General features: G+C 36.9%; 1 protein-coding gene and 1 long non-coding RNA gene across 14 annotated transcripts; both read left to right on the plus strand.

Annotated features, from left to right (window-relative positions):
- Positions 1–798: 798 nt before the first annotated feature.
- Positions 799–4,300, plus strand: LOC133710215 (uncharacterized). 2 transcript variants are annotated; one of them, XR_009846563.1, is made up of 6 exons: positions 801–1,426; positions 1,530–1,785; positions 2,515–2,870; positions 3,043–3,227; positions 3,995–4,084; positions 4,236–4,300. It is a non-coding gene; the product is annotated as an uncharacterized LOC133710215 (long non-coding RNA). The 2 variants fall into 2 exon arrangements; XR_009846562.1 differs by having other exon boundaries at positions 799–1,426; positions 1,530–2,870.
- A 6,789-nt stretch (positions 4,301–11,089) lies between these two features.
- On the plus strand, positions 11,090–18,793 carry LOC133710432 (topless-related protein 4-like). Of its 12 annotated transcripts, XR_009846667.1 has the most exons (11): positions 11,095–11,289; positions 11,397–11,479; positions 11,850–11,955; positions 15,686–15,919; positions 16,005–16,154; positions 16,238–16,439; positions 17,333–17,552; positions 17,798–17,873; positions 17,973–18,041; positions 18,578–18,645; positions 18,720–18,793. XR_009846667.1 is itself a non-coding variant. In XM_062136501.1 (6 exons), exons 4-6 carry the CDS (start codon positions 15,851–15,853, stop codon positions 16,358–16,360), a joined length of 342 nt encoding a protein of 113 aa, XP_061992485.1. In that variant the 5' UTR covers positions 11,091–11,289; positions 11,397–11,479; positions 11,850–11,955; positions 15,686–15,850; the 3' UTR covers positions 16,361–16,439. The 12 variants fall into 12 exon arrangements, 1 of the variants encoding a protein (XP_061992485.1); XR_009846671.1 differs by lacking the exons at positions 18,578–18,645; positions 18,720–18,793 and adding an exon at positions 18,163–18,568 and having other exon boundaries at positions 11,090–11,289; positions 16,238–16,330; positions 17,006–17,552; XR_009846669.1 differs by lacking the exons at positions 18,578–18,645; positions 18,720–18,793 and adding an exon at positions 18,163–18,568 and having other exon boundaries at positions 11,091–11,289; positions 17,006–17,552.
- Positions 18,794–22,241: the final 3,448 nt, after the last annotated feature.

The raw sequence follows: 22,241 nt of genomic DNA on the forward strand, positions 1-22,241 counted from the left end.
GTACACTCTCTAGCTCTTCAGACACACTATATATATCTCTATCTCTTCAATTTTGTGTTAGTGCAAAGCTTTAAGTAGAAATATTTTTTGTACACTTCAAATGCTTGCATTTTTTTGGTATAAATCTATAGATCTATAACATTTTTTTATTGAAAAATTGTAGTGACTTGATTAATGTTATTATCTTGAAGTTCTTTTGCTCTTGTTAGTTTGAAGTCCTTTAAGCTTGATTCAGGACTTCTCACTACACCAATAACTTAAACACACAACACTTTTTGCACAACGAAAAAAAAAAAAGTGTTGTGTGATGAAGAAAAGTGAATCACACAACACGTTTACAAAACTTGCGTTGGATAAGGTGGTTAAAATTCTGAACTTTTTAGCTAGTAGATCATTGCACAACAGTTATAAGAATAGTTCGTTGTGTGAATGAAGAAAAAAATAGCGGCAGATTTCCCCCTTAGCCTAACTCAAATTTGGCTCTAAATTGGTGCTCCAAAGGACAACAGAATAGTTATATCTGTTGTATGAATGTAGCTCTTAAAATGTCATACAACAGTTTTTGTTTTTGTGTTGTATGATCTAAGAAGATATATTGGGAGGTTTGGATCTGCCTCCAAATGCCGCTCATTTCCCACCCAAATTGAAATTTTGATTGCATATAGCGGGAGCTTCCCCGCCTTGCTGCCTCAGCTCAAATTTAATGTGTGTAGAATCAGACAACAGAGCTTCACTCATGTGTTGTTTGATTCATGAATACAAAATAAAAAAAGCAGACTGCTCGGCCTTTGACAACTTAATTAAGTTAAGGCTAGCAACTTTGTTTCCCTCTTCATTTATTTCCAGTACTTCAAAACACAATGAAAACGCAATTTCTTCATCAGTCTTCTTTTCTCCCCGAAACACAAGTACCTTCTTCTTCATCAACAGCCAACTTTCGTCCGACTCAAAAGAAAATCCCTTATCCAATCGAAGCGCTCAATGGATTTCACCTTCTCTCCAGTGAAACCTGCATCCCTCAGATCCCCAATTGTCAACTCCTCAACTGATTCACCACTCCCTCGTACTCCACTGAAACCCTAACTCGCTCTCTCCAACTCATTCGCGAGCCCCTCATACACCACCGCACTCCAACACAATTCCCACTTTGTGACCTTAGCCTATCCTTTTTAGACTGCGCCCTTATGTTCATCTCTCTCAGATCTCAACTCCATCCCCTAATTTTTCCCCGGCGGTTATTTCTCTCCCAATTCAGAATAATGGCGAAGCAATCTGAAGCCAGAAATCAGAGAATCTGGGCCAGGGCACCTCATCCAGATCGCCTTCCTCATCAACAAGTATCTCTCCGATAACAGGCTACATCGAAGCCTGCTTCGTTTTCCAAACTGAAGCCTCCTCGCTCTTCTCCTAGTCTTCGATTCGAGAGGTACCCACTTCTTTTTTTCCCAATCAATTTAGACTAAAATCTTAAAAAAAAAAAAAAAATTCTAATTCAATGTTTTTAATTTTGGGTGTTTAATTTGTTTTAGGTGTCAAAGAGCTTGCTGAGTTTGTCTGAGATTCTGATCAAGTACATAGCATTGAAGGAGCAGAAAGTGTTGGACCATGAGAAGGTTCAAGTGGAGCAAGAGAAGACCAGGGTTCAGAAGTTGTTGAATGGGTTGCAGAACTCAATAAACGTTTACAATGCCAATGGAAACCCCCAAATCTCCAAAGTTTCGAATGCGGCACCGAAACAAATGCACATGGCTCCTCAGTCTCGCCTATCTAATGGGTCTTCTACAGGTACAATCCTAACCCCATTTGCTTGTATTTGAGAAAATTTGATTGAATTGAGAATATAGATGATGTTGATTCGGGCATCCGAGAGCTAAAAAGTACCAATTGAACTTGTAGATGCTTCATTTATGCATAAAGAACCTATTTGAACCCATTGATAATCAAATAACAGAATTTTACAAATCCGGAAGTTACTATCTGTCACTTGGTGACTTGGCTGAGAACTTGAATTTCCATATTACTGGATAGCTGTTGTATTAGGCCAGGAAATATGAAAGTAACATTTCTTGAAGTTTAGTTGTGTTTAGTCTCAACAAATTTAATGAGGCAAAGAAGTTTAAATGAAATTTCACTGCATTCATTTGTTTTTGTGCCTTGTTTTCATCAATTTGTTTGTTGTTACCAAATAATTTGGAAAAGGGCAATAATTTCCGAAACAAGAAGAGGAAAAAAGCCTGGTAACATGAAACCATAAATGTAGTACTTGGTAGGGATGACAGTGAAGATTAACCCAAGTTTACTCTTTGATAACATATCAACGTAAGAACCATGAATTGGTGAATCCAAAATTGTTCTTGCAATGAGTCACATGAATATAAGAAAATAGAGGGATTGGTTACTAGTTAGTGAGACTTCCTGTATAACATATGTATAAATGGTGATTATTGTAATAGCTCAAAATTTAGTCTTGACTTAATCAACCCCGTTGTGAATCTGTTATCTCAATGTTTAAAGCAAATTAGCTAGTATACTAGTTCCATGCTTCCTGTCAACATGGCTTGGAAAGACAAACTCCAAGACTGGTGTCAAACTTTCATGTTAAAGCCTCTGCAAACCCAAATGGGCCTGATGGGTTTTCTTGGGTGAGTCTGGCTCGGTCTATATGCCGCAGTTCGGAGCAGTTCTGGTCCAATTTTGGTGACTCGGTGAAGAAGGAAACTGGGTTTGATTTGAAGGAGGTGAATGTGAAGGTGGGGGAGTATTTGGGGCAAGCTGGGGAAGGATTAAAGAGAGGTGGGACTAAGTTGGAACGGTTTTGGACCGAGTTAGTGCCCGAGTTTGTGAGTTGGAATCAGTGGGAAAGATGGAAGGTAAAGTTCTTGTATTTAGTTTTAGCTTCTCATTTTGTTGTTGCAATGTGTTGGAAGATAATGGAAGTTATTACAAAGCTTGAGTCTTTTGTTTTGATCAAGTTGTGGCGGGAACTGAGTGTAACTTTCAATTAATTGATTTACTGATAACACTGTCATTTGTTATTCTCAGGATATCAAGACATGGGAACCTAAAAGAGTTGCTGCATTGGTTTTCTATGTTTTTATTGCCGTAGTTTCGTGTCAAAGAATATATGTAGCAATTTGAGCTCCTATCCAAGATAGCCAGAGGAAAGAGTTGACAGAGGCTTATATGGAGGCAGTGATTCCTGAGCCATCTCCGAGTAATGTTAGAAAGTAATTTGATTCCTCATGTTGTGTCTATTTTACGTTTTGGTCACTTTAACGTACTGCATCACATTTCTGCTTAGAATTTGAATATTGCCTTAATATAGACAGGGTTTAAACTTTTAAACTAGAAGGAAGAAAGAGGAATAAAGATAGAGAAGTTTAAGGAGCTGTGTTTTCCTTTTTATTTTTGCATGATATAGGCTATCAGTACTGTTTCTAATAAGTCTGTGTTTTGGTCACTTCCTTCATTAACTCATAAAATTTGATCACTTGTACATAATTAACATATTGTCTTGGATATGATAGCTCTTTACGGATATAGTTGGCCTTCAGAAAATTGTATATTTCTAGCATCTTATGTGACCTCTTGGGCAGTTGCTAAGAGTGTTGCTCTATCACCTACCAATGGAGTTAACTATTATTCCTTAGTTGGGTTTGTCTTCCTTTTAATCTTCAGTATGGTGAAAATGTCACAATTGGAAGCATGGTCTTCACCATGGAAAATATCTTCAAAGTTCTCGTCCGGCCATATCTAATTGACATACTTGTTTCAATGATCTCTCATGTATATCACTGGTGATTTTTTCATTGAGGTCAATATGGCAGCTTGTTGAGAGCATGCGTACATATATGTTTTTGTTTGTTTGTTTATTTAATTGTTCAAGTGAGGCTTATAGTTACTCATTGCATAAATGGGTTGAGTCCTTGATATCAGCCTGCCAAACCATGAATGTACTAATACAAAACATTGTGATTTACTATCCATTGCTCAGGCTCCTTGTTTTGTATTTGTGGACGAGATTGATGCTATTGCTGGAAGGCATGCAAGACATGATTCACGGAATAGGAACTATGGTGGCAAGGTATGTAATTTTTCCAGCAAATGTCTATTTTTTTTGTTTCAATTTTTGTTTTTACATTTCCGTTACATCAGAGACTATGGTGCTTTACAATTTGTATTTTTTTCTATCTACATAATTTTTTTGTTCTTCTTTTTTCATATGTGGTGGCAAGGTATGGAATACTTCCCCAGATGAGCAAAACCGCCTCAAAGCTCAAGTCTTTAACAACCCATGTACTCCATTTTCAAAAAGCAAGCTTCTTTACTGCAACAGTTGCAGATCGTGAAGAAGAATCACAAAACCCAAAGAGACCCAAGTAGATGATACATTTTCATGCATCATATATGTGCCATGTTTTGGAACAATATAAATACACACTTTTGATGTCCCAAGTAGATGGGCATGTGCTAGAATGCTTTTATAGTTTAAATGTTGGCTTGAATGATTGGGCAATGCACCTCTTTTGCTTTTGAAGTTTAAAACATTGGTTAGATTACTCATTTGATGGTTTGCAATGTTTACATTTGATTAACTACTGTTCATTTGGTAAATGGACCAAATGAATGCACAATTTAATTCAAGAATGGGATGTTCAAATGATCAGACAATAGAATAGATATAATGGCGACTGCACGAATGGTCAAAATTGGGACAAATATACTGCAATCATTCATATCACACATCGGTTTTTAACAAATTAGTGTCTTCTAATTTATACTCACACAACGGAAGCAATTGAACTCTGTTGTCCTAAAGTTAATCACACAACAGATATAGTCTAAGAACTGAAGTTTGAAGAGCAATCAGACAACAGACAAAATAAAAAAATGTTGTCTGACATGCTTAACATACAACGGTTGCAAACTGGCATTGTTGTCTGAAGACGCCCTTCAACTGCTGCGCAGCTGCGCGCTTGGCATCTGCCGAGCTATCACACAACAGTTATAGCACATACCTGTTGTCTGTGTGTTTATCACACAACTGTGTTCCACCGTTGTCTGATTTTTCATCAGACAACGGCTCACTCTACAACGGTGGGTGTCCAAATCCCACAACGGTTTTCTGCCGTTGTCTGATAACAAAATTGGTGTAGTGTCTTGTTCTCTATCGTTCTAATAAAACTTACGTTTTTTTTTTTTTTTGGAAAAGAAACGTAAGTTTCTTTTCAAAACGAAAACAAAAAAAGAAAGAAAAAAGATTCCATTATACATGAAGATATATGGTCATGTTACTTGATTTAATGGAGTATATCGTCATTTTTTTTTTGAGAAGAGTATATCGTCATATTACTTCATCAACAAATAGATCATACTTCATTTAATGGAATCATTTTACTGAAACTTTCACTTCTTGCTTAAGGTATATCATTTTCCCCCTTATCCTCTCTAGCTCTTCAGACACACTATATTTCTCTACCTGTTCAATTGTGTGGTAGTGCAAAGCTTAATGTAGAAATATTTTTTGTACACTTCAAATGCTTGCCTTTTTTGGGTATAAATCTATAGATCTATAACATTTTTGTTTATTGAAAAATTATAGTGACTTGATTAATGTTAGTACCTTGAAGTTCTTTTGCTCTTGTTAGTTATAAGTCCTTTAGGCTACTCGACCATCCAGTCTCTAGTAAAATAGGAGATAGAAATATAACTATTCAAAATTCTTAACTAAATATAGCTACCCATTTTAGTATAAGTTATATTTAACTTTGCTTTAGCTTCTTTGTTAGAGATGCTTATGTTTTATAGTTTTAAGAGCATCTTTAGCAATGCTAGCCATTTTTGAGTCAAATTTTAGCTAAAGTAGCTAAAAAGTCATTTTAGCTAGCCACTTTAGAATTATGTCTGCATCAATGCTCTTTATTTTAGCTAGTTTTGAATTTATATTATTTTTAAATGAATATTAAATAGTTTAAATGTATTTATAAATTACATAAAATAACTTACAAGGAATGTTTTAAATTATAGAGAGCCTCATCCCGCTCTCTATATTTAGGAGCGAGATAGCTAAAAGTTATAATAGAGAGTCACTTAAGAGTCTGGTGTAGCTGCTAAAATAGATAAAAAAAACTAAACATGCTCTCCAAAATAGCTAAGGAGCCATAAGAGAGAGTCTGCTAAAGATGCTCTAATTTAGAACATCTTTAGCTTAATCTTTTAAGTTTTGGTTTGGAACATCTTCGGCTTTATTATTTGAATATGATTACTTTAGAGATTACATTTTCCTACATTTTATTTGTTATTTTATTGTTTGATTTTGAATTTATAGATTTATTTTTGAAAAAAAATTCTTATGAAAAAAATATATTGAAGGCATACTATGATTAGATGGATCAACTTTTAAAGTTCGCCTCAAGTCTAAAATTCTCAAGTTTGACCTTGGCTAGACACCCCTCTCAGACCGCTACAGATCAACTAGTATTGCTTAATACTTGTTGCTTTAGGAAAAAAAGAAAAGGAAAAAAGAGAATTTTAGTCAATTCACTTCTAGTCCATATGATAAAAAAATTCGTCAAATTGAGTGATCTTCCTCTAAGATTAAATATGGTATCCAACACTACATAGGTGTTTGAACTTAAAATTTGGCAAGGCTTACTTGGCAGACAAGTGAGTCGGGCCCATAAGACATTTTTCTTACGAGTCAAAGATGAGGCGCTGTAAGACCTCGGAAATTTGTTTTTAATTCCTAAATGTTTTCTGGGATTAATAAAGTGTTCGTTTGTACGATTTCGTGGTTCGAGGGTGGAGTGAAATTATTTTCGGACGAATAATTATTCGAAGTGCACGTTTTCGGGGGTTCACAAAGGTTGACTTTTTATACGTTTAGATTCTGTGAGAACTTCCTTCACGAAAGTCGTAGAGCGCGTCGATACGAGTTCGTAGACATGTGGAATGCGGAAATCGGAGTTCATATGAGAAAGTTAAGAGCGATTGAAAACTTGGGAAATTTCTATAAATATGAGAAATTCCGGGATTTTTCATTAAATCACAAAATTTCCCATTTTCTCATTTTCTCCCCCAATTTCTCTCCGTTCTCTCTCCTCAGACCCGACGGGTCTCCGTCGACCCGACCCGAGTTTTCTGGCACCGTCGCGCGTCCTCCGGCTGCAGACTCGGACCAGACCGACTCGGCTCGGCCTGATCATCCTCTCTGCGGTGTCAGCTCGCCCCGCCGTCGCCCCCAGACCGAGATCGAAGACCACGGTCGAGTCGATCGGACCCGGCCGGAAAAAGGGTTTTCCGGCATCCCCTCGGCGATTGGTTGACATTTTTGGAATCGTCTCCTCCTGTTGATCATCCCCATACTCGCCTTTCATTGGAGTGTATAGCGCTAGATCAAGCGTTGAAGATTGATGGGCCGTGTTGAATCTGGAAATCTGATCAGAGGGCCGAGATTAATCCAACCTCCAGGCTTGATCTAGGGCGATCGAGACCGAATCTCACTTAACTCCAGGTATGAAGGTGACTCATCTCTTCATTTTGAACAAGTTTGTAGTTGGTCACTTTGCCATTGGATGTGGTTGACCCGACGTTGACCGCCGCCGTTGACCGCTTGCTGACCCGTCGCTTGTGGCGGCGCGTGGTTGCGCGTCAGTCATCCCAAATGTGTTATGTTTTCAGTTTATCCATCTACACATCGATACGGTCGTTTTGATATATTATAAGGTTAATTTGGAGAAAGTTGATGCATGTTAGGGTTTTCGATTCGTTTCGGTTTTCGATCCGTGAGGATCCGGCCGTTTGATCGACTTGTAGTTTTGATTTATTGATCGTAGAAGTGTTCCGAAGACGTTGGATGGTCTCGGATGAGGATCCGATTGTGGGATCGTCGTATAATTGTGTTTTGTGAATTGTGTGCTTTGTGTTGTATTGAGTGTGACCTTGATGTGATTAGGTGATTGACGGAATTGTGTGAGCGGAGTATGGATGATTTTGTGCTTGTCTTGGTTTGTGTGAAGACGCAGCAGGATTTGGAGGTGAGTAAATCTCACGTGGTTCATTTACGAACGGATTTATTTATTACTCGGAATTACTTGTTTAATTGTTAAATCATTTTCGAAACCAATTTTTGTTTTAAAATATATGAACTTGATCGACAACGGTTCATGGGTAAGTTAAAACATGGTTTTGATATAAAATGATTTTCGAGTAGTTAATTTATAAAACTATAGTTGGTATTAGTGGTCATTCCTGCGTGAATGATTACGTATATATATATTTACGTGGAATATATATATTGGATGGTGTGACATTGGTGAAGTAATGATGGTGATTTGTTTGGATTAATATTTTGTGCATTTACTCTTTTCGGGAATGCAATATATCATGTGATTGATTGATGTGATTGTCTTAAAGAGTATCATGTGTTGAGTGTGATGTGTTGAGTTGTGTGGGACTTTATAAATATTTTCGGATCTACGGATCTGGTGTCACAGTGGTGACTGAGGCAAGTATATCAGGAACCACACCTTTGGCCGGGTTAGTGGTTACGATCAGTTAGAGCTCTAGTCTGTCTGCCTTGTACTGCATGGGAGTGACGCGTTGGGTTACTTGAGGCCCATGAGTACGTACTGCATGGGAGTGACGCGTTGGGTCACTTGAGGCCCATGAGTACACGTGTTTTTAAAAGAGAGTTCGGGTGGGTTCTTTCTTTTATTGTCTAAGAGGGACTTGATTTTCATATTATGGTTGAGTTGGGATAATATGATTTTTTTTATCACTTTTGTGATGTATGTTACCTTAAGGGGTAAGGATGTCGAATTTTGAAAATAGTCATGTTGTGAGATGATTTATTTGGAGTTGATGGGTGATCACCTACTTTGGTGTTGATGGGTGATCATCGACTCTAGTGTGAGTTGTTTGACTTCTTCATTTATTTTCCTTTTCCTTCTAATTGTTGAATTTTATGTAATCTCCTGAACTAAGTTTCTATGCAGGGATTACTGTCTTTTGAATTGTTTGTTTTAATGTAATCTCCTGAACTAAGTTATATGCAGGGATTACCACTTTTTGTATTGTTTGTTTTAATGTAAATTCCTGAACTAAACTCTATGTAGGGATTTATATGATTTCTTTTGTTTGTTTTCATGTGATCTCCTGAACTAAGTTTCTATGCAGGGATTACTGATTTTGCTTAATTCTTATTGTGGGTACAGTTGTGGGTTGTGATCTGTAGTGAGTGGGAAATGAGTTGTGAGGTCATCGTTTTGACAAATGCTTTATGTTGAAGGGAAGTGAGTGTGATTTGTCGTTGTGATGATATGAACTTGATGTTTGGTTGTGTTTTGTGGAATTAAATATTGTTGCTTTAATTATCTCACGAGCTGAGAAATTATAAGCATGAGTGACGTGAGTCATTTTAATTGAGTTTACTCATACGGGCTGAAAAGCTTACCGGGTTTGTTTTGTTCATTCCCGGTGCACTATTCTATGGTGTAGGGGTTTTTGTGCAGGTTAGAATATCGATTAATCATTATCAAAGCTGAGGTGTACGTTCGATGGCGTGGACGTGGAAATGTGCTCTTAGTTTTAAGTCTTCCGCTGGGTAGTGAGTTGTGGTGGGTGTGTTTACTTATTGAATTGTCATTCAGTTTGATTTGTAAACTATCTGTAATGTAATATGTGACTCTAAAGAACGAGTCGGTATTGACATTGTGAGTTCAGTTTGTTTGTTGCTTAGTTTAAATGAAAAATTTTCTATATGTGTTTTCTTGTGTTTGTTCTCGCGTTTCGGATTTGAATTTTCTTTATTCAAAATTCGGGGCGTGACAGGCGCTAAGTGGTGTTTGCTGAAATTCAGTCAATTGTAAAGGAGTTTCCACCGCCAATGAAGTCGGCACTGCGGCCCACTTGGCCGTGAAATTGTAATTAATCTCGACATTACAGCCATGTGATGTCGCAATAGCAAGATAAGTCAACATCATTGACAGGACCCGCCCCGAAATTTCACCTTGAAATCCGAGGTGGCTGACGCAGTCGGAAGAAACAGGGTTTACAAGCAATAAACCCTAAAAAGATAAATCTGGAGTCCACCAGAGAAATTGAGAAAAATCTCTCATTTTATTAAAATGATATGATAAACTGATCTTAATACATAACACAATGATGCTTATATAGACATCCAAGTCATAATCTAATTATAATCATAATCTAACAAGAAAATCCTAAAGAATCCAAATTAAAAAGGAAACTAAAAACCTAAAATAAAAAGAATCCTAAAAAGAATGTAAAACTAGCCTAAAAGTATTAAATGCCGAATCGGATAGTTAAGACGATATATTTTGGCCTAAATCTGATAGGGCTCACGAAACTGAGTCTTGAAGATCTCGTCGTTCCCATTCTGGAAAGGTATCATGCATCTCAAACGGGCATTCTGGCCAAAAGTTGATTGAATCTGATCCACAATCAAGACCTGACTTTTCGCACGAGAAACCCGAAAAGTCCAAAACCAAATTATCTTGAATATTGCAGCGGCTAGTAACCTCATTGCAGCGGCAATTTGGATTGATGAGGTTGTCCTAGGGCGAATCCCTCAGCATGTTCCTCTTCAACGAAACTTTCTTTGATAGATACTCTACGACCAGCGTCGTTGAGGTTGGTGGTAGTGAACTTCTCTCTTGGATTGTCATCTGCTTAGGAGCGGGCGATACTCACTCTGATACCAAATGATGTGGAGAGCGTGAACACGATAGTAAGAGGCTCCGTCAAGCGTCGAAAGCCATATGAGATGAGCTAGAATCCACTAGCAATTACCGGCACAGCCGTAAGAAGCATAGAGAAACTTCTCTAATATTTGGTTTTTTATTGATAACTTGAATACAAATTATACATATATCTAAAGCTGAGTTTACTGTTTTCAATTGTTCACTCGGAAGGAGAAATGGCGCTTCTGCCCTTGATTTTTTCTTCTAATTGGAAGTTTGTCTTCGTGTCTCATACTATGTTGGATGGGCATATCTGTCTTTCGGCAATGGAAGGGGACGAAAGGACCTTTTTGTCCTGCCTTTTCTTCTACAATTTCAGGTTGTTATTGGTGTTTGGCACGACGTCGGCTGGGCATATGTGTCTTTGCGGAGTTGAAGACGTCGTGGGGCTTAGAAAGACAAAATATATATATTAACAACAAAGCTGATCTGTACTCTTCGGGAAGCCTCCATCCAAATCAAGGTTCACTGTTAACTGACCTCAGAGTTGGTGATCAAGATCAAGAACAAGAACAGTGACAACTCGGTGAGACTATAGTTCTTTCAAATCGATGTCAACATCATCGTTATTATTCATCTATTAGTCATATACCCAAACTGATTTCGTTGAAATTCTTCTTCTATGATTTGCAGTCTCCATCAAAGTCCAAGCAATCAAATAGAAAAAAGGAGGACGGGCCACTTTCAGTTTTTTTTTTTTTTTTTTTCTGCAAAAGGTAGACAGCAATATTTTGATTCCTGATTAGCTTGGCATAGAAAACAAACTCAGGAGAAAGAGATCATTCAACAAATGAAGTTCAGATTTATAGTAATTTAATAATCACTTTATTCAGGAGAAAGAGATCATTCAACAAATGAGGTTCAGATTTATAGTAATTTAATAATCACTTTTGACTCCGATTTATAGTGATTTAATCAAGGTAATAATCTGAACTTCATTTGTTGAATGATCTCTTTCTCCTGAGTTTGTTTTCTATGCCTGTCTCAATTGTTCTATTTCTGCTTTATTCAGTTTGGCATGCATGTAGTTTTTGATATGCAGAATAACTACAAATGCATACATGTACCTCAATGATATAAGGGTAGGAAGGGAAAATGAAAGCACAGAAGTGACTGAGAAAATTATTCACTTACTTGATCAAACTGTCTGAGAAGTCTACTGATCCATTTCAAACCAGCCAGCAAAATTTTTGTACGCATTTGATTAGTTAGCTCTATTTCTTTCAGCAATTTTTTTTTTTGGATGATTTTGATTTTTGTACGCATTTGATTAGTTTGTTCTTGATTTTGTAGAATGACTTTATGAGCATTTTTGTGTAGCTTTTAAGCTTTGTTGCGAAAAGATTTGAACTTTGTTTGTTAGACAGTTTATATGTTGTGCATTATCTGTTAAAGGGACTTCTTTTGTGATATGGTTTTTGCGGCACAAGTCTTTCTTGAAGCAGATGCCTGTAATGTTTTTTCAATCATGGGCCAATAATCTTAGTTTTCTTTATGCATAGAACCTGAAAGTGCGTACTGCTCTCTTGCCGCATTTTTTCAATATAACAAGTAGGTGATCTGTTCATCAAGTTTACAGCTTTATTATATTGTATATAGCACTGCTATGGTACCAAGATTTAGCAGTGCATATTTGACAAAAAATGACTATTTTCATATTATTCTTTGTAGACTAATTTTAAAGGGTTCTTGACAGACCTTTTTAGAGTTAGAGTTTATATTCACAGTTGTGATTTGCTGTCAGTGAATTTTAAGTTCAAATATTAGAAATGTAGAGTATCTATCTTATTTATTTTGATTGTGAGTATCTGTGATGTGGTTGGATATTAGAATATTAGGATTTTTTGTGCATATTATGTAGGATTTGGTTGGAGTGGATTTGATCTGCTGTTGTACCCTGGTTTGTCCTGATGGGAATCAAATCTGCTTCAGATTCCACAAGCCAAACGAAAATTGCAGTATTTATTATATGGTATATAGGTCAATGAAAAACTTTTCAGTAAAGTCAATACATGAATATAGGTGTTATATTGTGTGAACTACATTTTGATTGTTATCAACTAAGATCTCTATCATGAACTCATCCTTTTACCATACCATAGTTAGTTCTGTTGAAACTAAACTAAAAGGTAGATACTCGGGTAATATCTAAGCTAAAAGGTAGGCATAGTATCTGATTGCTTTACAAAGTCTTTTCTTGTCACGCCCCGAATTTTGAATAATAAATTCAAATCCGAAACCTGAATAATTACAATTACAAAAAACCAAATCTCGAAACTTCGAGTTCATTATTACAATTCACTCTCACAATATATTATAAAGCTCAAATGAGCATAACACACCTCACAACTTACAATTGTTGTAAAACTCTAACAATTGCTCTAACCGCACGATCACCGTCCTGGTTCTCCTGTCCTGTAGGATTACCCGCTACACAATTTGAATAGTGTACCGGGAGTTGCAACAACACAAAACCCGGTAAGCTTTTTACAGCCAGTATGAGTAAACAAGAAAGAACTGTTGATTTATTAGATTTCAAGACTACCACAAACCCACGTTACTTTCTCACTCTCATATATATATATAGACACTTATGAGTTACTCTCAATTTAGCTCATAAGATCACTCACTCTCATATATATATGTAGACACTTATGAGTTACTCTCAATTTAGCTCATAAGATCCCTCACTCTCATATATATAAATAGACACTTATGAGTTACTCTCAAATTCGCTCATAAGATTTCCCAACATTTGGTAGACAGACTCATATATATATATAGACCCTTATGAGTTACTCTCAATTTCCCTCATAAGGTTACCATATATATATTGACACTTATGAGTTACTCTCAATTTCACTCATAAGGTCACTCCACATTTGGCAGACAGACTAGAGCTCTAACTGAACGTAACCACTCGTCCGGCCACAGACGTGATTACGATTTAATACTATTAATAACCACCAGCCCGGTACGAGAGCGTGATTCACTAATAGATGCCATGGTCACCTCGTGACCTAGTGATCTCCACAGATCACAACAATTTATTGTTCCTCAACAATAAAACTCAACACCTCTCACAATATATTGTTTCTCAACAATAACTCAACACAACTCCAACAATACATATTATTTCACGTAATAATATATATACAGACATTCACACAGGAATGTCTAATACACCAACAATAGTTCATATGATTGCAAAATAAAGCAATTAAATATATTGGGTTCGTAATATGAACCACGTGAGGTTTACTCACCTCGATAATCCCGCTGCGTCTTCAATTCAGCTCAAAATACGATCCACAATCGTCCACCAACTCAAACCGTCAATCACCTAGTCCAATAATGATCTTGACTTAGCCAACAACTCAAATATGTAATTAAACGACGATCCAACGCTCAGATTCAAATTAAACGATGATCCAACGGTCGGATCTGAATTTAATGATGATCCAACGGTCGGATCCTCACGGATCGCCTTTAGGATCATCCTCCAAAATTATCACGAAGATCCAACGGTCAGATCTTCCTGAATCGCCTTTACTAACATCTCCACAAAATTATATGAAAATCCGACGGTCAGATTCTCACGAATCGCCTTCCGAATCACTATTTCTCAATTATACGAAGATCCAACGGTCGGATCTTCGCCCGTGACCTCACAAGGTCACCGGGACAGTCATACGATCAACATATCCAAAATTGAAGCAAAACCGATGGTCAGATCTTCACAGATCGTAAACCGAAGATAAACGTAAAAACGTTAAATAGTAACGTCAAAACGTAAATCCACTATTTATCAACTTTTTCTAACATGACCATGTTATATATCAAAACGCTCGTATGGATGCATAGATCATCGCCTAGATAATGAAAACTCGAAATATGGTCTGATGCGCCGCCACAAGCGGTGGTCAGTGGGCGGTCAACGCGGCGGTCAACGCCGGTCAACCACCTCAGATGGCAAAGTGACCAACTACAAACTGGTTCAAAATGAAAGGGTGATCGACTTCCATACCTGGAGCTAAGTCTGGTTTGGCCTAGATCGTCCTAGATCAAGCGTTGAAGTTGGATTAATCCGGAGCGTCTGATCAGATTCCAGATTAAATCAGGGACGTCGAAAAAGTCAAACCATGATCTAGCGTTCTATACAAAAAATCGTGATGAAAGGCTTACATGGGGATGATCAGCATGAGGAGGAGATCACGAAAATGGGGACGATCGGCCCATGCAACGCCGGAAAAATGGTTTTCCGGTCGGGTCGGGTTCACCTAGCTGGGGTGTCTTCGATCTCCATCTGGGGGCAGCGGCGGGGCAAGGCGGTGGCAGGGAGCGGCTGGGCGGCTCGAGGCGACCTCGGGGAGGGCCGGGTCGTGGCCTGAGGAAGAGCGACGGCGCCGCTGGCGTCGGGTCGGGTCGGCGGGTCGGCAAGGGTGGGGAGGGTTTTGCGCGAGAGAGAGAGAGAGAGAGGGGGGACTATTCCGCAAAAAAACAAATTTTTTGTCCTTAATGAAAAAAATCAGATATTTTTCCTATTTATAGAAAATTCCCAATTTTCAAATATTCATAACTTAATCATACGAACTCCGAATATTGCGTTCCACATGTCCACGAACTCGTATCGACGAGCTCTACAACTTTCATGAAGGAAGTTTTCCCAAATTTTGAACGTATAAAAAGTCAACTTTGTTGACCCCCTAAAAACGTTCGTTTTCGAAAATAAAATCGTTCGAACTAATTCCACAACTTTTCCAAGCTTCGTACTCGCTCCTACTATCGTGAAATCATTTCTAAAAAAACCACGGAATTTAATTTGGATTTTCCGGGGTATTACATTTCTTCCATTAGTGATGCCATGTTTGGTTTTCTTATGTATAAAATTCTGATGGACGTCTAATCTCTGTACGTCACAGGCTATTTCATGTGGGACAAATAAAGAAGGGGATTCATACTTGGTGGAATGGAATGAAAGCGAAGGAGCTGTAAAGCGTACCTATCATGGTCTTGGGAAGTGGACTGTTGGGGTTGTGCAGTTTGATACCGCCAAGAATTGATTCTTGGCTACTGGCAATGAGTTCATGGTTAAATTCTGGGACATGGACAATGTTAACCTTTTGACAAGTACAGATGCAGATGGTGGACTGCTGGTAGGCATTACATCATGTTTATTTATTTATTTTTTTAATGAAATCATTCTTTCCAACTAATCATCATGGTCTTAAAATTCTGCAGGCTTCTCCTCCTATTAGATTTAACAAAGAAGAAATACTGTTAGCTGTCTCAACAAATGACAATGGTATTAAACTTCTAGCAAATTCATATGGAATTAGGTTACTGAGAACAGTGGATGCTTCCAGAGCTGCTTCTGTGGCTGTTGTGAAGGTAAAGTTTCATTTTGGCATATCTTCAGATTCGTTAGCTTTCTTTGGTGATATTCACAATGTGTCTGCTTCATTAATATGCAGGTCTCAGCAGTAGGAACATTTGGATTGTCTAACATTACTGTTGGAACAGGCATTGGAGATCGAGCAGCTCCAATGCCAGGCATGGTTGGACTGGTGAGTGTCATGATTATCTCTCATGGGTGACTCAAATCCCAGAAGAAATCCATATAAATCAATGCTAACGTAGCTACACATGTTGCTGTCATGAATTTGTTATGTGATGGTAAGTCCTCAGAAAGCATGCTCCTATTCAGTTCCGCATGCCATAATAAGCACACTTGATCTTTCTAATATCTTAAACAGTCCTGTAGTACAATTGCTTTCTGATGTTTCAGATTGTATAGTGCATGTTATTTCTGTTTCATAATTGTTAGTTTATTACATGGAATAAGAACCTGTGGGTTGTTTAGCATTATTACTGAAAGGCATTTCCAAATCAGAACACTGCTGATGAACAACTTATGGTGAAGGAATATTAAGCCTATATATATGTCAAAAGGTGAAAAAAAAAAAAAAAAAAAACAAAAAAGCTCAGAATGAAGTTCAATAGATTCTGAAAGTTAGATCAAGCAAATACACTTTTTGGTTTAGATAGCAATGTAGCCTATAAACCAATGAAGTTCTATAGCATTCAAAAGGTAGTCTCGATATTAAAGTTTGGATCTTTTAAGTGTATGGTTTCTGGGTTTTATGGGGTTTTTAGATTTTGAATTGAAATGGCCGGAATGGGTAGGAAATTTTAGAACTTTGGGATTGTTTAGAACTTTGGGGTTACCTTCTGCTTTCTAGGTTTTTTAGGTTTCAAATGGAAAAGGGTAGTCTAAACTCTGCATGCGGTCCCAGCGCTGCCTCACCTTCCCTGTCATAGTGTCATATTCCAACGAGCCATTAAAAAGTACTCGGGTCTTCTTCACTCACTCAGCCACTTCTAATTTTCTGTATCTGCATGCTTCAATTATGACATTCAATTGATGATTTCGGATTTTAGATCAATGGCATCCTTTCGCTACAAAATGTTGAATCAACTAGCATAAAGCACAACAGAAGAGCATGTGACCGCTGCAAGAACAGAACATATTGAAGTTTTTAACATACTTACAGAACCAGTATTTGCAGGAAATATAAGGAAAAAGAGCAACGACAGCAGCAGCAACACATGCATTATGGAAAAGGAAACCACTATATTGAAGGCTGAAGAGCTCAATAAGAAGCATCAACAAGTTGATCATATTCAATTGATACATTAGATCCCTGGCAGCAGACAAGTTCTAGAACTTTTGAAAGCTACTTCAGACCCATCTGCCAATGTTCTCGACATCGTGCTTTACTTTTCAAGGTTAGATGTTGGTTATCATAAGTGATAGTGTCTTCAGGCAGCACTTTTCTATTATGCTTGATGTCTTTTGGCTGTCCCATATACTGAAATCTTAGGCCATTTTGATATGTGCTACCATGAGTTAGGGATAAAACCTTGAACTTAAGTACATAACAGTTTTTAGACACAATTTTTTTCGTATGCAGCAAAAGAAATAACTAAGAAATTGAAATTCTTACTTTTTCAAGAAATTTCTATTTCAGCAGATATTAAGTTTATAGGCGTAACGGAGAGATTAGGTGTATTTCAGCAGAGATAAAATTGCACCACCAGCGGCAAGAGGTAATTGATAATTATTCTCTGAGATTATGAGTTCTCTTTGGTTCAAGCATCGAAATGTCAAGAGTAAGTTCAAGAATGTAACTTTTTTGATAATTTCAGGAGGACAAAGTACTAGATGAAGAAATTGAAGAGGATGAGATGTTCTGGAATCAAGAAGCTCTTAAAGAGGTAATATTTTTGTTTTTTGTTATTTTTTCTCTTCTCTTTCTTTTTTCAAAGTTTTGTTTACTGTAATTTGTACTACTGTACACTGTTTGTAATTTACGTTCATGAATGGATATTGTGGTAGGAGGAAGAAGATGATAACTATGAAGTGGAGCTAAAGTTGCTGATGTGTTCTCAAATTGTTTACTTTAATTTCAAGTTTTCTAGCATTTTAGAGGAAATGTGTGAGTTTAAATTACCTCTATTTGTTTGTGCAATTAATTGGGAACTAAGCTGTGATTATTTTGAGTTGACGTCGACAGATCTTTGTATATCCTTTGATTATGTATTTTACAAACTTAAAAATTAATACCTGAAGTCACCAACTGGTGTATAAGAAATTATGCTGATTTTGGGGTTTTACTAATTTTGAATCAATTTGGCACCTTACAAATGGTGAGCAATGTTCAATTAGCATTTTAATTAGTACTTGGAAATTGGAAGTACAGAATATCTATAGATTGTGTTAATATTAATTATAGTTGGCTTAATACTATCAGTTCCTAAGCTGGATTGAACGATGCTGTGATTTGGTGTTGAAGCATCTTTCAGTCATGCAGAAACAAAGGTATGTTGCTACTCTCTTAATACACTATTTGTCTGTCTCTCTAAATGTACTAATACATATTATGACTTTTCCAGATGCTGATGAAAAAAGTTGATCCATTGATGAGAGCCATGGAGCGGAGTCTATGAAAATAAAGAGAAAAGCCGTAGCTAAAGATAAAGAAGCTGCAGTAGCCAAGGTGAATGCTGACAAAAAGAACAGAATTATAAACTCATCTAAGAGGTTGTAATTAGTTTTCAATAGCCTCAATACCATTCTTTCCTTTTGTTTTCAGTTCAATTTCGACAGTGCTTTGAACCAAGCCTGCATTATATATTAGTAACCTTCAGTGATTTTTTGAGAATAGCGAGCTTTGTCTTTCTTTATTTCTCACTTCCATCAAAAATGAGGTCACTTTCAGATTTTCAATTACGCTTTTCATGGTTGTGATTTGTTAACAACAACAAATTCCGCGGCAAAGCGTGGGTGCTGTTGCTAGTTACAATCTAAGAGATGCCTTATATAGGGCACATAGCATAAACCTAACACAACTAGAAAACAAAAAGAACAATTTATTATAGACTAAAACTAGGAAACCTAATTAAACCTCATTAAATAAAAATAAAAAATAGAATCCTAGATACTAAAGTATGCAAATATGTATTTGGAATCCCAACCAAGATTTTGCTCGAGAATCCCGATATATCTAAAAGAGTAATTTATGATTAATTCCATCATTAAGTAGCCTATTTGAATACCAATTTTCAATATTCAAATCATTATTTTTAATGTGAAAACGCTTCTTTCTTTTCGAGATTCTTTGTTGAAATTGGCTAAGATCTCGTCCTATATCAGTGGTCCCGCATGGCTCACTTGTAAAGAAGGTTTTACCGAAAATTCGGCAGAACCTCCCCTAAAAGTAGGCAACCCAAAACCTGTAAGAACACATTTACACTTCTAATAATCCAATCTTATTTTCCTGGAGCCACCCTGCTCCCCAAATTCAAATAACTCCACCACCAACAAAACAAAATCACAACTCAAGTACCAATATTCCAACAAAAGATTCTCAAATTAAATTACATCAAATCCTCGTAATTGGGTAATAAACCCAAAAAAAAAAAAAAAAAAACTACAATTTAGGTTACATCCCCAAGGTGATCAGAGCAATCTAAGATAAGAAACTGAAATAAAGTTTGGTAGGTTAAACAGATAACCTACAATACGAGATGACAACAGCGGATTCGGATACTATGCCTCAACTCCTAAATATGCTGAACAACAACACTGCGAACTGGGCATTTGAAACCAAAAGCCCCAAGGGAAAAGCATATAAAACGTTAGCGTGAGTGGACAAAAATAAAATACTTGTAATACTGAAACAAAAGGCAATTATACTTTCCCCTATTGAATTAGTCCAAAACCTTGATGCATGCAACGTTATAGAAAAATATTTTCCTTAAAAACCGGAAATCTCGTAAAACAACCAGCCCCGCTGGTTAAGTATAATGTCTATGAGTATAATTCTAGTAGTGAAAAAAACTAGTTGCTCCAATTAAGCCCTTAAACAAGAATTCAAGGGAATGCTAAAAGAAATCAAAATACGAAACTCAGTTGAAGTTCTGTGACATCGTCCTTAATCAGAAGAGGCCGCATACACCTTATTCATCTTAATTAACCAACGTCTTGTTGCTCCTCTTTACATTAAGGTGTGCCCCAACATCCTTTGGAGCCTGAACAGCCTCCACTGCTTTAATAAAGACATGATCCTTAGATTTGTCCTTGTGTCACATGAATAAAGAGGGTTGGTAGGAAGAACCTGCACCATGCTTTCCAACTTGAAACATGTCTAAGGTTGCGAGATAAAACCCAACGCAATTCTCATAGTACAAATATATCCATAGCAGCCTCCACCTCTGTGGTGAAATAAAAGACCATACGCAAACGAATCTAAAATTTGAAATAAAAAAGAAGACCCATATATATCCATTGCTCTGCTTCTCCCCAAAGGATTGCAATTCAATCATATATACCTAATTATCCAACCAATCGAGGATTCGATTATGGCAAAACGCGTTGTCAATTCGAAGAGTAAAAGAAAGCCCACGCATTATACCCAATTCTCCTTTAAAATCAACAGGAAACCATAAGCATGGCCCCTAATTCTTGGTTTTGAGATGCATTTTTCCTAAGAGTGTATACTTATCACTCAAGATGAGCAATATTATACATAAAGACTCACCACTTCTATTAGGCCACAAAATAAAGTTTAAGCTATAAGTGGACTCATTGTCATTGATTCATCTTTTTTGGCATGAACCAAAACCTACCCTGTTGTCGTCAATTATCTAACTTTCCAAAACTGAATTTGGCCAAACAAATTCCATTATATATAGGTTTAGGGCAGTTTCAATTTCCATTATATTGAGTTCAACAAATTGACCTATCTTTAACAAAAATTTAACCTCTTCAATATGGTTAACACTTATCTTAATAAAGTTAATATACAAAATTTAGTTTGAGCTCAAAGAATAATTATTGTGTGGTTGAGACTACCATGTATCCATGGTCGCGATACTTACAACAGCAACATATGCATAAAATGATTTATTTTTTTTTTCTTTAAAGGGATTTAGAACCCAGTCTAGTTGGCCCGTGCATATTATTAGATAATGAAACAGTATATAACGAGAAGGACATGATACCTAAGCCCTGTGAAAAAGCAAATTGAAAAGAAACTCTAGCTAAGAAACGAACTAAACCAAAAACACAGGACAAAGACCCAGAAGAAGGAAGTTCATGGTCCTCGGGTAAGAAATCATTGATGATGCATCAAAGCTAAGAGACTGCATTATGAAGTGAAGGGCATCATCCCAGCAAAAATCACCAACATGATCTTTCCCATAATTAGCAAGAGCATCTGCAACAGTACTCCCCTCACGGTAAATATGAGACACTAGAACGTTCAATTAACTAGCAATTAAGGTGCAACCCATTTCACCAATGAGTCTGTAATCTCCAGGGTACCAATTTGGGATTTTAAAATATTGAACAACCAATATAGAATTAGTTTCTAGCCATAGGTAATTCCACCCTTTGTTCCATGCAATTTTCAAGGCCTATAAGAATGCGAGGACTTCAGCATCAATGACACTATGAGATTCAACTTTTCTAGAGAAGACAGCCAAAAGAACCATATAATGATTATGGAATACTCCTCTTGAACCTGCTTGATTTAAGTTCCGAATTGACCCATCTGTATAGGGCTTATCAATGGGCAGGCTGGGCAAGGCCGAGCTTTTTCTTAAAAATCAAGGCCTATGCCCAAATATAGGCCCAGGGCCTTACTGGCTTTTTCAGGCCGGGCTAAGCCCATTATATTTATATGTATGTTCTTTTATTAAAAATATACGAAAAGCTATGAAAAAACTATGATATGTTAATGACTGAACAAGATAAAATAAAAAATTAACAGAGAATATGACCTAATACAATAATTAGTTCACATATTCAACTAATAACTACATAAAAGAAATATTAATACCATTATTGAATGGGCCTTCGGGCAGGGCTTATAAGGTTGGGTCGGATGGGTTTTAATGGGCATATAATAGGTC

This window comes from Rosa rugosa, chromosome 5, assembly GCF_958449725.1.
Source record: "Rosa rugosa chromosome 5, drRosRugo1.1, whole genome shotgun sequence".
In the NCBI taxonomy this organism is placed as follows: domain Eukaryota; kingdom Viridiplantae; phylum Streptophyta; class Magnoliopsida; order Rosales; family Rosaceae; genus Rosa; species Rosa rugosa.

Excerpts from the sequence above, each read along its gene's own strand:
- LOC133710432 (XM_062136501.1), top strand. The coding sequence starts at position 15,851 with ATGGTTAAATTCTGGGACATGGACAATGTTAACCTTTTGACAAGTACA. Across the intron at positions 15,920-16,004 it reads ATGCAGATGGTGGACTGCTG|GCTTCTCCTCCTATTAGATT; the intron begins GTAGGCATTACA and ends AAAATTCTGCAG. Across the intron at positions 16,155-16,237 it reads CTTCTGTGGCTGTTGTGAAG|GTCTCAGCAGTAGGAACATT; the intron begins GTAAAGTTTCAT and ends ATTAATATGCAG.